We start from the raw sequence: 16315 nt of genomic DNA on the forward strand, positions 1-16315 counted from the left end.
ACGCAAAATCTTCGTTTTCAAGGACTTGCGAACAACAAGCCACGTTCTCTTGCGTCACGACGCTATCAAGAACGCACTTGAGAATCCATACGATGGCCCTTATCCTGTCATCAGTCGCGGCACCAAGGACTTCGTAATTAACAACAAAGGAAAAGAGATCACTGTATCCATTGATCGTCTGAAACCAGCTTACATTCTACTCGAAGGTGACCAAGACGCTTCTCTTCAATCAACTGCTGAACGAACTACACAACAAGCTCCACCGCAGCCAACAGATTCGCAGTCCCAAACAGCTCCACAGCCACAAGTGATCGAATCTCCAATGCCAAGCAGTTCAGCACCATCGGCTCAAATCCAGAGAAGCCAGAACGAGAACAACAATCGCCGGACCAAGCGGCGAGTCAGATTCACCGAACGCTACCAAGCTGGATTCAATTAACATATTTAATCGCGACTTCATCACTGGCAGGGGGGTACTGTGGCGGCTCCGCCTCACAAAAATTAAACAGAAAATTACAACCGGACGTGACAAATCCCAAAAATCCCAAATGCATTTAAAAAACCATATTTCTCCTAATCCTGAATTATTGCACCGCAATTATGAACTCCCAGGTACTTAAATGTATTCTCGTTTTTTTTCTCTCAATACACTGTACTCTAGCCTTTACAACCGACGCCGCCGCGCGTCTCGAGTTTTTACAACTCGACCGCCCGCACGCAGATCCAAGTTTTATGACTTGATCGTGCATGCGCAGTTTAGGCACGTTTTCCTAATTACTGGGTTTTCCCCATTTTTCTGCATGTCATCTCCTTTGTACCTTTTCGTCCTATCACAGACAAGAAATCCCTTCCATCCACCTACTTCCTAACTGTTTCCTCGGTATAAAACCGATGCACGGACACAGCGCAAGCACAGGACTCGGGGACTCTCTCTGACACTCAACAGTGACTGACGTGCGCACTCAACAGTCACCCGCGCTCATCAACTCTGCCAGCGCGTATTCAAATATTACATTACATCATTTATTTTCTTTGTAATCTAATCAAGTGTTTTATAATAAATAATTCTTCTGTGTTAAAGTAAACCTATTGTGTCATCTACCTCAATCACTCGACCACCAACCCTAAAACCTTATGTCAACGCTTCGTCCCACTTGAACCATACCATCGACGCTTTTCTTACTGATATTTTCAATTCAAATTCAAATATCTGATCCTTACACAATAGTATATTGTGCAAACAACAGATATGGGGTTCAAACAAGGGTTCAAAATATCGGCAAAATTTAGCAGCCAATGATGCATTTGATTCGTTGTATAGAAAAATGAATTTCACTTCGACTATATCCACGTGCAAGGTGCGATATTGAACAGAACCTAAAGATTATTCGATTGTAATATTTCTGTGTAAACCAATCAAGTAACGGGAGAAAAGCGCGTTACAAGGGTCTTTCTTTGAGAGTATTTCTTTAATGCGCATAAAAATTCGGATTTGATCCAAGTTCCATATGAATCTGCGCAGAGTTTTTGTATCCCTTTATCTCTATACTACGAAAATTTTACAGCATATTCAAAATCACGAAATTAAGATGAAGTGTCATTGAGACAATTCAACTCTCAGCGGAAGAAACCGATGAAACAATCTCAAACCTGGCTTCAAAGATTCACACCGACATGAATTAAGGTCTACAAAGTCCTCAAATTTCAATCCAGCATTAAAAAACTGCACGTTTCGCACGCATGATTCTAATTTATATTCACAGTCAGAAATCTTGTGGTAACACGTTCATGGGCTTGGAAATGAACTCCCGGGTTCAGAAACTTGAGAGTGGAAAATCCCCCTGTGTTCTTCGAGGGTATCTGTAAGGTAACGTTCGGGGGGAATATAGGGCCTCTAGCTAACCAAATGTTATTAAAAATGAAATAGAACTCCTCGTTGTCTTGTGTTAAGGAAGAAACGTTAGTTGGGTTTGCCAACCTGAAGAACCCTGCGTCATCTAGTTGATTGTTGCACAGACTTGGACGTTTGATAGCCAAAGCTGTATTGGCCCAAACTCGGATAAATTTCTTTACCAAAGCTGCATTTTGTATCACGGACTAGAGTTTGTTAAGCCGTAGCCACATTCCTCCACAGACCAGGTTTTTTTCCGCCGTTAATGCCCACCAGACTTGGGATCCCCAGATTAAAGCTCTCGGATACGGATGTGATGCATCAAGGCCGTATGCACGAGTAATCTGCTCCACCGAAGTTGTATATCTAGACCATGACTGATAATGAATTCATGTATCATTGTTACTCGAATAAGTAAGCAACATAGATTGGGTCTTAGTTACTTAGTTAATAAAAAATTCAAAGTATTATTTTAACGGAAACGTGCATCTATGGCATGGAAGCTATCACGCGATAGGAAAAACGAATTGAAACAATGGATTTAAATTATTTAATACAAAAATAGTAACCTCAATTTTAATTCTACGCATCCTGCTCTTGATAGTGCTCACTAACCAATTTTTATGCAGTAATGAACTTTCTTTTCCATCGTTCTAAGTTCGGTCTTCATTTTTCTATCTTTTCAATTCAACAGCGTGCTAAGGAACCTTTATCTTTATATGTAGCCTCGAACTTTCTAAGTTTAATTGATAAGCAATGGCTTGATATGCGTAAGCGGTGAAATATTTTATCTTCTGCAAATGCGTCTAGATTCAAAGGCTGACTCCAGACAAGCTCAGCTTTGTAAACGTGAGACAGCCGGATGCTCTACCCCGAATCTGTTCTACTCAATGTACGTGAGTCAGTCTGGCTTTATGCCTCGGATCTGGTGTCGAACATTGAGCGACGCTCTTATTTATACCTTCCCGGTGCCAGAAAATCCGGATTTAACCGGTTTTCCCCAGCATCATCTTCGTTTCGCTTCGTTGGTTGTCGTCGCTTGACCACGGTTCCCGGTTGCGTTCGTCAGTGAGACGTCTTCGCCGTGTGACGTCTATGTCAATTTGAGTTGTACAGCTAACGACCTGTACATGTTACTATACAGACCGTGACAGATGTACTGGCGAAATTCCTGGTCCAGTGTCAGCACTTCTGTTTCAAGTGTTCGTGAACTTGAGAGGCTATCCTTGATTGTTATCCGTCACTCGTTCTCCGGAAACGACTCAATCACGATATTCTTTTAACCGGGTTTCCGCCTCCACTCGGATAGAAGTTGTTCCTTTTTCGCATTTCCTGCTACTGCTGCTGCTGCTGTTAGCGCACCTTTTGTAAGGCATGAAGCCAGTTTCAAACGGAAAAAGTTCAACGGGCAATCAAGAAACAGTAATAGAGAAAATATCGACTTTTCAGTTATGTGTAACATGAAACGTTCAACTGGGCTCAAACACCAAAACCAATAAAACTAATAGCAACGATCTTTCACGCTACGCTTATTCTCAAGCCGTCAGGACTCAAGTGACGAGCTCCCCTACGCGGAGCTGGAAATTCGAAACATCGACTCTTATTATTTACGAAGTGTCTTGCTTCTTATTGGCTCTAGGATTACGCATTTTTAAATCTAGCTCATCGCTAAGTCGATTTCCACTATTGGAAAACGTTGATTGGCGGCCGAATTACCCGATGCTCCAGATGGTAGTGAAGATGTCGCGAGGTTGTCCTGAATTGGGGTTGCCCATTTGTATTGTAGGGAGGTTACGACTCGCTGGCCAACAGCGGGAGTTTCAGCCTCCTCGATTTCCCTCGCGGCTGTGCTCCTCGTTGGCGGTCCCTCCGTAGCCTCGATGATGGTGCTCGCCACTCACTATGTTGGCTTCACGCTCGTCGTCCTTCCCTAAAAACTCCTGCGTTGTAGTCGCTAAATGAATTGCGCTGAATTAGTTGCTATTCCTCCACTTGGTGTCGCACAAATTTGAAAACCAAAGGAACAAAAATCCTGAAATATCTTATTCGCTAGCCTGTGAAGTTTCCCCTCTCGGAACTTCGGATGTGTGACCCTCGTCCGAGCGCTCTTTGCTGAAATCATCGATGATTCCTATCACGACATTCCTACTTTTGGGTTCTACCTCGAGTTCAGGAAGCCGTTTATGCAGTGTTTTAAAAATGATACGTTATAATACATATTGCAATTTATTGATCAAAGCGATTTGATCCCGAACTTTTGGCAAGAAAAACTTCAAAATCTGTACATGTGTTTCAAAAAATATCGTGTATACCCAGAGTGAGGGGTTATTTTTGCCCTAGTGTGTTTGCATTACTCGTCTCAGACTCGCGATATGCGGGCAAAAATGACCTACTACTCGCCCTTGGTACACAATGAACTATTATAATGTATACTGTAACGTTTACGATTTTAGAGAGTCCTTATTAGATCGTTCAAATAATCGCGTTATTGTGAGTGATTTTATCGATAGAAATTAAGTTGGAAATCATGAATTAATTAAAGAATTACGGCTTCATCTTAATTGGCTAAAGTAGGACCGATCTTGCCGACCCGAAACACCCTGCATTAATTAGCTTGTCGTTTTTATAGACAAGGATGCCGGACCTACAGTTTCCGGAGATTCGAAATTCTCCACCAGAGCTACGGTTTGCGAGACTCGGGATTTTTGGTCCAGAGCTCCAAGTCGCGAGACTTCGGCTTCGAATTCAGAACACCTTGTTAAAGAAGCGGGTGTCCAGCGCTTGCCCTATCTCTAGTCGTGATCTCGAGTTAAGCTAGAGATGTCTCCCACATTCAACGTGTTTAGATATAAGACGCTTGCTATTAAAATACGGAATGCAACAATTGCCCTCAGACCAGGAGCTTTTAAGCCTTGGCTGTCAAGTCAGATTTGAAATCCCCAAAATCCTTGGCGGACTCGGGTGGTGAGCCAGAGCCGTTACCTCTATTAGTTTCCTTTCATCCGTCGTTATCATGATCGATATAAAAAGTGCAACGATGCAATTGGAGCTTACGACGTTGCTGATAGAGACAAACAGAATCGTTTTGATCTCGAAATTTTAATAAACAAAGTTATATCGTAATTCGAAAATTACCAAAATTAAATCAACGATTCGATACAGTAATTAATCATAGAATAAATCATACAAAAAAATAATATGAATTAAAAGACTACAATATTCTTCGGTATTGCTCCTATTTGAAATCTGTTGCGCTTTGCCATGTAAGACTCGACTCTAATTTTCCCTAAGACTTGAAGCTAGAATAGAGTCTCGAGGTGAGATTGCCCCTTTACAACAAAGCGATGGCTTATAATCAGTGAGTGCTTTACTACATCTGGTGATGAGTGCCCGCGAGTCACTCGTATTTATACGGAATCGGACCGGTTGAGAGTGGCGCCGTCGTCCTCGATCGTCAAGCCAGGTTGGTAATCTGCCATAGTGACTACATCGTCTGTCTCTGTTATCGCGAAGTCGGTCTCGCTCACTGGGCACCTCGGGTCGCATCGGCTCCGTTCGGTTATCTTCGGTCAAGCTCCTCATGGACACGTCTCAGTTACCAAGGTAGTGGCCGCTAGATAAATGGCCATTCGGTATAAGTCCATGCGAGCGCGTGCCCCTCCACAAGCACGGTCGCACACACAAATCCGGCATCCCCCACCTCAGTGCGCCCATCTCCCACTGCGCTGCATTGTCACCCCCAACGCGCACGGCTCCCGCTTTCGACGCCAGCAGTGCGAGCAATTAGCAACTAGCCATTTCGGAGAATTTTCCTCTCCTCGGACCCCGCGGCATGGCCATATATCTAGCATCCACTGTAGTAATTAAGTACTGAACAGATGGTCGTTACAATACGGATCACAATTGATGTGGATTTATTTTTAAAAAATATATAAAAGGTTACGACGAGATGAGAATTTGCAAATTCTGAGCATTACAACTATGATTGTAAATGGTCAAGTATAATTTTCCAAAATAAGTTTAAGTTTGATCTCGATGGTCGCGCATGACATTTTTTAGTTTCTGATCGAGATGTGTCCTTCTGTTGACTGTTTATTTTAGACTTGTTTCATCGTTGACCTTTTCTTTTAGACTGTCTCAGCGTGGTCAAAAACAACGCGTTCTTTGATACCAAGAAAGTGGTGGTCCCTGCTGGTCCATTCAAGCTGAAATTTTTGGGTAGCGTGCATCACCCAGGAAAAACATTTTTTTCCTATGTATATGCAGCCCATATGCGCACTACATGTACCGGCACTTCACAAAGCCCTATTCTTATCTAGTCCAGGAGCCGACCGCACCATATCTTCCCTCATCGAACATACGGCCAAAATGCATATGAATCGATGGGCAATATAATGGTCAATAGGGTGCCAGACGTTATAGACAATGGATCCTGTCCGGAGTGTCAAAAAAATGTCATTTCCGGTCAGTTTTTTCGAGATTATCTTCCGTCATCGAACATACGATTGAAACTAGTACCAATCGATAGGGGAGCTCGAGTACCTGAAGAAAAAACCGGGGTCCAACCCCCACCCCGTCCGGGGGGGCGGCAGCCACCCCTAAATGTAGTCGTAAGTAAAGTCGTTCGACTTTTGGGGGTGGCTGCCGCCCTTCCGGACAAGGTGGGGGGTGGCACCCCAGTTTTTTCAGGTTCGGGAAGGTTCAACCTTCAATTTAAAAAAAAAAAATCGTACGTTCGATGAGGGAAGTTGAGGACCAAAAAAGCCTACACTTAGGGGTGGCTGCTGCTCCCCTGGACAGGGTAGGGGTTGGCACCCCGGTTTTTTCTTCAAGTACTCGACCTCCCCTATCGATTGGTACTAGTTTCAATCATATGTTCGATGATGGAAGATACCTCGAAAAACTGATCGGAAGTGACATTTTTTTTGACACTCCGGACAGGATCCATTGTCTATAAAGTCTGGCACCCTATTGACCACTATATTCCCCATCGATTTATATGCATTTTGGCCATATGTTCGATGAGGGAAGATATGGTGCGGTCGGCTCCCCGACTAATCGTACTAACACCAGTAATTTGACCGGGCCTGGTACATTTAGTGCTGAGGGGATGTCGGATCACTGTCAAATACAGCAAATTATATTTGACAGTTCTTACTTTTTCTGAGTTACCGAATCTCTTCGAACTTTGACAAATAGGGTTTTAAGATCGTGGTTGTTGATTGGCTCGGAAGAAAACAAAAAAGAAAATGACGAAAATACTGAAAATAATGATAGCAAATATTCACTTACTTTGAAGTGATGGGATGCTACTATTAATTCAATCCCATGTTTTTGTATACGTGCATCAATTTTCGAACTATTTAGAGTCAATCCATGAGCATGATTGCAACCCTATTATTTCTCAAAGTTCGAAACGATTTAGTTACTTACTCTGGAGAGAACAGACCTGTAAGATACGTTTTGCTCACTTCGACGGCACTCCGACGTCCCCTTAAAAAGTGGGCCATCGTCGCGGAAGCTTTATCGTAGTGCCTGGGGTGATTGGTATGGGAAATACCCGGGTAGAATGATAACCGACATTTGGCAACCAGCTAAGTCACGTACGATCGCGCTAGGCGATTTTATCTTTTTGAGGAAAATGTTCGTCTTGGGGAACAATGAAGTAGTACCCCTGGGATTCTTAGATGACTTACCAGCGGCCAGCTCTTAGCTTCAAAGTTATTACTTTCTCATAGATATAATATGTTTCGCTATGTGCTACGCTCTAATGGAATTGGCACCGTTGCTAACCTGGTTCGGTTACTGCAGAACAGCAATTACAAATCATGTACCGAGTGATTTCGAGATAATTTCCCGGTCTCAAGACATGAACGATATACTCCTGTCATTTTCCGAATCAGAAATATACCTTACGGTTCTGCAAATGAATTTTTCTTCAAACAATCTTTCATACCCGATGTCTTGCCAGCCCTGCGACTAAGCAACTCTAACTTTCGCGATATACACAGGGTGTTTCATTGTAATCGCCCCAATCCGATTACTTCGAAACTAAGAAAAATATCAAAAAATGTTTAAAATGAAACACTTTGAATGCCAAAATTTTTCTGCTAACGGTGATCCGAATTAAACCACCCTTACGAAAAATACGGTAAAAACCCTCAAGTTGGAGGTGAATTCGTACCGTCAACTTTCTTCTTATAGGAATTTAGCATTATCTATGCGTTGGAGGCACGAATTCACCCCAAAGTTGAGGGTTTTTTCCCGTAAGAGCAGGCCGCCGCAGTTATAGTTTTAAACTATTCTCAGCCAGAGCTGGCGTATAATTTACGATCTTGACGTAGGAATTATTCATTGCGCATTACACCGTCTTCGTATGCATGCTTTTGCTCACATGGTTGCGTACATGTTCCTCTGAGTATAGGTGTGCAGGATTTACGGCGTCCAGATATCTTGGTTCCGCGTTTCCGTCGGCGGAAAAGAGATGCTCCACGTCTTTGTGTGATTTGTCATCAAGGGCCGCGGTAGCAGCCCGCGCCAAATACAGTGAAGAGAGGGCTACCAAGGATCTCTACTGCTGCGGGAGTAATTAGGCATGCGGCAACGAGCATGACATGGAATTTTAATAATATGAATGATCATTTGACGAGCTTCAATAAAATGAACACGAAAGCAATCAGTGCAGGCAGAGAAGAAATACAGATTTTATAAATTTTAAACGACCCGATTCTATCAGGATTCTTAAGCACCGCCATTCGCGAATGTTCATCCGAGTTCATGAGCTAAAGAACATGGGCTATAAGTGTATTTTCTTCGTAAGGTTCTATAAGTAACGAAATATATAAAGAGGATACCGTCTCAGCGAGAAGCTCAGCGGGCTCGGCGCCATTATGGAGACTTAGGAACTCCGTTTGGTTGGCACTGTAAAGGGGGGTCCTCAGTACCTGATAGAGTATACCGACCTAGGTGTGTATTCTATTTTGTATTCGTGTTACCTAAGCTGTCAATTACCTGTCATAAAGTAGTAAAACACGTATGAATGATTTGTTAATTCGGGTAGAAATTTTTTATTTAGATTCGAAATTCGCGAGGTTTTGGAAATAGAATACGTAAATAGCCCCACTTATGGTAGATAAACTTGTTCTTACAACGAGAGTATCAGACCTCCAGACCACAGATTCTGCTGAAATTTACTCAATGCTTCTTCGGCTGAAAATATGGAGCTTCTGGATGTGTAGTTTCATCCACGGCATGGCGATTATGAAGGCACAGTGAAGTCCGAAGGCCCGAGCTGCGCCTGCAGACGAGCAGCATTTCCGCGTTTTGCACGCATATCAAACTCAATATTTTGCATCACCCCTAATCGAAAGTTCTGTTTGTAATGATTTTTTTAAATTTATTATCAAAAGTTTTCACGATTCTTTCATTTATGGGAAAGGAAATTGAGATGATCAAAATTGGGTAGTGGCTAAATTACGAGACAAGTGTAGATGCATGTGATCACTTATGGTAACAATCGTTTATTTAACCCAAAACAGCGTAACTAACAATGAGTTGAAAATCGAAATCAGTGGATAATGTATCAAAAGATACACAGAAATTTAAATATTCATTCACATTTCACTCCAATTAAAGCCGACCTGTAACTTTGTTTAAAGTTGATTTAAATTATGACTCTACATAGAAAATAATCGTGCTCAAATGATTCTAAATTACCAAAAAAAAAAAAATTCTAAAACGCTAAAATAAGAGGATTTTACATAGAGAATGACAATTAAAACTGCGGTTTATGTTCTCTTAAATTAAAAGTACTTAACTGAACTGAGCAACGATAATGACGAATTGTGACACAGCACGCTTATTCGTAATAGTGGATCTTTGGTGACGCGCCGTCATCGTGGATATAAAATGAAAATTGATGAAAACAATCGGCCTTAATTTTGCAATAACTTTTTCCTATAATAATAATTCTTCAGAAGTCGAGGTTCATCCGCATATAAATTTAATTTTCTTTAATTTAAACTTTGAATTAAGTGAATCGGATAAAAGTTCGATGAGCTACGATTCCAGCCAACTTGAAAAACGTGATTTTTAGAAAAATACGTTTAAAGTTTTGGCTTGTAAAAAGTGTAAATTTTTCAATCCTTACGGCTCTTTAAAGCTATTCTGCGATTCCTAGAGCGTATAGTGGGCCTTCAGACTCCCCAAAGTACCGCTGCTTTTGAAGTTTCTACATTTTTCGTGCAGATCGACCCTCCTTTGTGCTTTTGACGCTGCGCCGTGCTTGCCGCTTCATGCGTGCGCTATCGTACATATAGGCGTAATTCTTGGTTTACATGCCAATTTTCAAGTTAAGCAGTTCCATGATCTTCAGAATAGCTGAATAGCCTTCATTAAACAGCACAGCAGCTACATAGGAAGCAATTTCGACCGTTTTCACACCAGAATTAGCATGTTTTGGGGCGAAACGCCAGTTGTCTGAGTGAAAGCTTTCGTTGGCATTTTACGTATGCCCATCCACCATCTCTTCAACAGGTCATCATTGCAAAGGTCTTCGTATATCGACAATAGTATATGTTTCTGTACGTCAGATGAAGAGGTTTTGGATACTTATATTCAGTCCCTCTAGTTTGCTCGAACTAGTGTTTAAAAGACTCCTAAGGTGCCTATCGACGGTGCATAAAAGTGGACTTTCGGTGCAGATGTTCTAAAAAACACTTTGTCGATTCACTTCACCATTTTGGACAGCATAAACCTGTAGGTCGTTGCGTATTTTATGCAGGCAAATGTCACTTAAATCACGACATATTGGAGGCAGCTGAGAATTATGACAATATCTTATACTGCCCTTCACTGAACACAACTAACAGAGGTTCCTATCTTAAATTGGCTTTCCTTTATTTTCGCAGAAATATGTGATGGGTGCTTCGGACCACAAAGTCTATACCTACGACAGAACAATGCCGTTGATATTCATCGGCGGTGTGCCCAGGTCAGGAACAACTCTGATGCGAGCAATGCTTGACGCCCACCCCGATGTAAGGTAAGATAAATCGGTTTAATTTCTTTTTAATTTGTTTGGGGTTGTCCGTCGAGTGGTACAGATTCAACCTCACAGAATTGAAGAAGTCTGAAAAAAGTGACCTTACTCGATAACTCATTTCCAGTAAGCACAATACCTACTAGGTACGGTACCACTTGCACCCTGAACCCAAGCATTCATGTCAGTTTAACATAAACTGAATGAATTATTTTCGAGATCAAGACAGATTTTTATTAAAAAAAATTAATGCATTATTTACAATCCTGCTCTTCACCACTAAGTGAAAAAACATTTAGATTATCTATTTTTAGTTCAAATCGGTCAGAAGATTAATAACGTACACGACCATACAACGACTCCGATTCAGATGACAACAGTCCCATACGATAATCTTTCCATTTTGATCTTATTTAATTTCGAGGTCTCCTGTTTGTAGGGTATATTTTTAACTTCTCGCTCCTCTTTCTTCGGTTACGCATAAGGTGAAGTTATTATTATACACTATTTGTGACCTAGCATATCAGAGGCTCACGTGACTTGAGGCAGATAAATTTTCACTTACTTCTTATCAATACATTTCATCACCAGTCTCGAAAAACTGTCGGAAACCAAATTTTTGGACCCCTAGTACTTCCGCTTCTCTGGTTATGGAGAAAATTCAAAACAATTTTTTTCCAAATATAACTTCGAAAGTTCGATTTTTAAGGCTTGTAGAGCATGCATCAAGTGCCCCATTTCCGAGCAGTGTGTTAAAACGAAGTTGGCACATGCGCACAATTGAAATTCTCGATTTCATATACTAGGACTTTTTGGGCGAATGTGCACATTTGAATAACGCAATTTTATACTCTGTGCCATTGGATGTAAGTAACCCAAGTCACAGTTTGCGCACTGACAGTGGAACTTTTGGTACTTCTCAGATCAAATTTTCCTTCACAAGTGTTGGAAAAATTGCAGCGTCACACGTATGGATAGGCAATATCTGACTTGTGTAATTACAGCGCTTGCCTTGGCTTGCGCTGCAGATTTCATACTCATCGGAAATCGCCCAATTTCTGCAATTGTGAAATAATATTATATTTTTTGGTACCTCCTTTCTAAATTGCTACAAAAAATTGAGCTTATGAAAGACAACTGAATATTTCGAGAACATTTGTTTTCCCACTCCAATCGAGTATTGTCAATTTTTGAAGATTTCCAAGGAAAAACAAATATTAAAATTTGCATAATTTTGATTTAACATTTTATTGTCTATCATTAGACTCTGAATTATGCTAACCATCTATGTTTCAGGTGTGGTCAAGAGACTAGGGTTATACCTCGTATTCTGCAGATGAGATCTCACTGGTTGAAGTCTGAACGAGAAAGTATTAGACTAGAGGAAGCTGGAATCTCAAAAGAGGTGAGAATCTAGGAACTACACGAAGTTAATTAAATTATATCATTTATACATATAAGCTACCTCGTACCCTGCATTCTCTACGCATCATGACCTCACTAACGCAGTTCCCATATCGCATGAGCAGAATGCTCCCTCTACTCTTGAACTGCAACTAATCATTCCCTTGCATTCTGCTATAATATAATTTTATATTAATTTTTCAACCAATTAATACATTTTTTTAATCATTTTGATGTTTTTTTGAAGATACATGGTTCACATTTTAATTTTCAGGGTTCAATATATCTTAATGCAACAATAATCTGTAAATTTCAATTGTAATTACAAAAAAAATTCAAATCTTAAAACATATTTTTAGTCATTTTGATTTTTCAATTTTGAATTTTAACAAAAATTCACAGATTGTTGTTGTATTAGGTAAGATATACCGAACACTGAAAACAGAAAAAAAAATCATTAGTTAGTTAAAAAATGAACAAAAAATTACCGTTCTGTCTGCCCATTTCAATTTTGGTTGGAATATTTTTAGTTTTGGCTACAGAATTTATGTAATTTTATTCATAGTTTTCAAAGATGTCGCATTCACTGTCAAAATATCATCATTCAAGACGCTCCGGGAGCTCCGGAGAGAGTAGGAAAACTCTGAAAAGAAATTGGAATGATTTTTAGGGTTGAAACAACAATTTACAAAATCGCGGACCAAATCCAAAAAAGTGAGGGTCAGACCCCAGTCGAATTGACGTGGAATACCCCATGTATATATGTGTGCTGCGCGTCACTACCTGTAATGCCGAAATAAAACGGGCAAAGATGTTGGAATCATCGTGAAAAATAAAAAATTTCAGAAGTTTCATTTCTGTGGCGTGTGGCTGCTACACATACGTTTTTTTTTTTTTGTAATCAATAAAAATGTCTTGAATGATAAGAATCACGATTCGTTATATTTTGAAGTACCACAATAATCAAATGATACTGCGACTCTGCGTATAAATTTTTAAATATTTGTGGTGAACCAGTCATGAAGCAAAATTTTCAACAAGCCATCATTGCAACTGTTAGATGATGTTTTCCAATATTAAATCTTGCAATATTATGCTGCTCAACAGGTGATGAACAGCGCGATTGCCGCATTCTGCTTGGAAGTGATCGCAAGACATGGTGAGCCAGCTCCTCGCTTGTGCAACAAAGATCCACTCACCCTCAAGATGGGCTCATACGTCCTCGAACTTTTCCCAAATGCAAAATTCCTCTTTATGGTACGCGATGGGAGAGCAACAGTTCATTCCATTATCTCGAGAAAGGTAAGCACTCCAGCAATCATATACATTAAATAGTATTTTCTCGTCAGTTTCTGTTTACACGTGCTGCGTATAATTGAGCCGTCAGATCATGAAACAAAACAAAATTCTGCTGGCTGTTCAAGATGGTCCCTTCGTTACAGAAAAAAAAAAGAATTTTTCATGTTAAACCCGCAAAGTTGAAAATAAACCCCCAATTTGTGGATTGAACCCCTACTTTTGAGCGTTCAATCTTAACTTCGAGGGATACTCCAAAAAGTAGAAGGTAAACCATCAGCAATTGAAAGTTCATCCCCGTGAGTTATAGGTTAACCCCTAACAATTGACGGCTTATCCCTCAGAGCTGAAGGTGATCCCTTGATTTTGTATGTACGCCCTCAAATTTGGGGGCATACCATCAACATTGGCGATTATTCTTTATTCTGAGCACAACGCCCAACTCTCCTTATACCACAAATAAACCAAAACAATGTAGGTGAACGTCAATCGGTGAGGATCATACCCTTCGATCAGAGTCGAATTTATTCGAGTGTTACGTCTCGCGTACCACCTCTCTCTATTCTTCCTACTCGCTAACTCTCCCACAGTTCTTATATTAATAACATGGTCTCTGTCCTATCCTCTTATCTCTACCTAGCCTCACGCTACTCACTATCGCACTTACTCATCTAATTCTATTCCCTTCCTTCAACAACTTCACACCTTTTCTGCACCCGTACGTTTCTAACTTTTAGAGACACTCCCATTCTAACTCTCAACAAAGTCACATCTAGACTTCTTATATAGCTTCGTACAGCACACTTGGTTCTTACCGCCATCTCAGCTTCTTCGAATTAAATATATAAGTAATATCTCAGACAAACCCTACGTTATTCAACCCTCATACTGATTTCCGGTTATCCTAGTGCGTAAAAGTGAAGCCAAACCGGTTTATTCCATCACTCGGGAGTAAACCTCATTCACGGACGTAACACGAGTTTAGTTGGGGATATTATAGCTGCTTCCACTGCAGCAATGAGCATATATCTTGTATTGTCCCGGACGATACTTTAATGGAGTCAGGGTATTTAATTCGGATTTATTGTTGAATCAATTTTTGGAAAACCTAACCATATATTTGCAAGTTGAAGGAAAAATGGCATTTTCGCAAAAATCAGATTACATCATTGTTAAAAAAAAGTGAGCAAACGCTGAAACCTCCTGGGATTGTTGAAAAGGTCACTATCAAGCGTCCTGTGATGTTTCGTCTTCGAAGAATAGGCATTCGGATTTTTCATGTGATTCCGCAGAAAATTGTCGAAATTATTTTGACCAGGGCAAGGAGAAAAGGGCATCAACATAGCCGGGAGCAAATATAACTACACCATACGCCTTTTTCCGATGACGCCATTAAATGTATGCTTTTGAGTGGCTAAGTCAAGTAAGATTAAATCTAATGAAAAACACGTGTAATCAAACTCATATTTTTAAGTCGACAACATTCAATTATTCTTATTTTCAAAGAAAACCTTTTACTAATTTGCAAATAACTTGGTAATTCATTTCTTTTTTAATTCCCGGCATTCACAGGATAAGGAGTTTTTCATCGAGGGATACGAACCATCGGTGTGGAAAAATTTGTACGACGCAAATTACTTGTAAAATTTTTTTTTGGATGTCAACACACTTTAACCATGAAATAAGTTAGTTTTGAAGTGTGTTAATATTTTCCAAAATGGCTGTACTGGTACCTGTAAAGAATTGAAGTAAATTAAAAGAATACGTAAATATTCAACGAATAATTACTCAACGAAGAACAAAATTTAAAAGGCAATTTTTGGCTTAAACAGTAGTGTGAACGTAACCGACCGAAGTCGTGAAATTGTATGTTACCGGACGCTCGAACAAAGCAAATACCAAGCTCATTTTTTTTAGTATTCGTTCTATTAAAGTAACACTTTTCAGAAAACTTTATTGTACCCTGATGAACATTTCTTCCGCTGAAAGTTTAAGCTTACTTGACATTATTTTGATAGACGAAGCTATTGAATATAGTCTATTATGACCGTATGCTTATACACTCTTAGGGAAAAATATAATGTATGGTTGATTTCCGCATGGTTGAAAATTTATAGTCAATTTATCTTCATTCATAGTTGTACGAATAATGATATTGTTAACTTTACATTGCTTATTTCGTCGCAAAAGCACATCAGAGAATATATGTATAATTGTATATTGTGACGAAACACCCTACCGACTATCGAACAAGAAAACTTTGGAAGGCACGTAGGGGCACAAACGGGCAGATTTTGTGTGCCGGTGATCCACGACTCGTCGGCAGGAAGCTTTTTATCGCCTTACCTCTTTATTATTAAGCATCAGGTTGGGTATGAATTTTCTTACCCAGACCCGATTCAAACTAGGAGATTTCCCAATCAGGTAGCCTCAATCACGTGTCCCGAGGGTCGTATTTCCGTGACTGCTGCACGACTACCACACGAGGTTCTTACGATAGTCCGAAGGGACATGCTGAGGAGGAGCGAAAGAGGCACGATTAAAGTTGTGATGCAGGATGGTATATGCCGAGATTATTAAGTATTTTATCACCTTATCGTGTTGTTGGTAACTTCCAAATTATGTCACAGGTTTGTTTAAATGTTTAGTTCAGCCGGCACGCTATCACACGCACACCCGCGTTA

The 16315-nt window shown here is 40.3% G+C and overlaps 1 protein-coding gene across 9 annotated transcripts in view; it reads left to right on the forward strand.

The window, feature by feature from the left end:
- The window catches only part of LOC107220973 (protein-tyrosine sulfotransferase), a 280227-nt gene that overhangs the window by 254271 nt on the left and 9641 nt on the right, over positions 1 to 16315 (forward strand). For all 9 annotated transcript variants that reach the window (XM_046739179.1, XM_046739181.1, XM_046739175.1 and 6 more), the window contains 3 exons: positions 10801 to 10934; positions 12228 to 12336; positions 13443 to 13637. In XM_046739179.1, coding sequence (XP_046595135.1) covers positions 10801 to 10934; positions 12228 to 12336; positions 13443 to 13637 — 438 coding nt within the window. The remainder of the gene's footprint in view (positions 1 to 10800; positions 10935 to 12227; positions 12337 to 13442; positions 13638 to 16315) is intronic.

This window comes from Neodiprion lecontei, chromosome 4 (assembly GCF_021901455.1).
Source record: "Neodiprion lecontei isolate iyNeoLeco1 chromosome 4, iyNeoLeco1.1, whole genome shotgun sequence".
Lineage (NCBI taxonomy): Eukaryota > Metazoa > Arthropoda > Insecta > Hymenoptera > Diprionidae > Neodiprion > Neodiprion lecontei.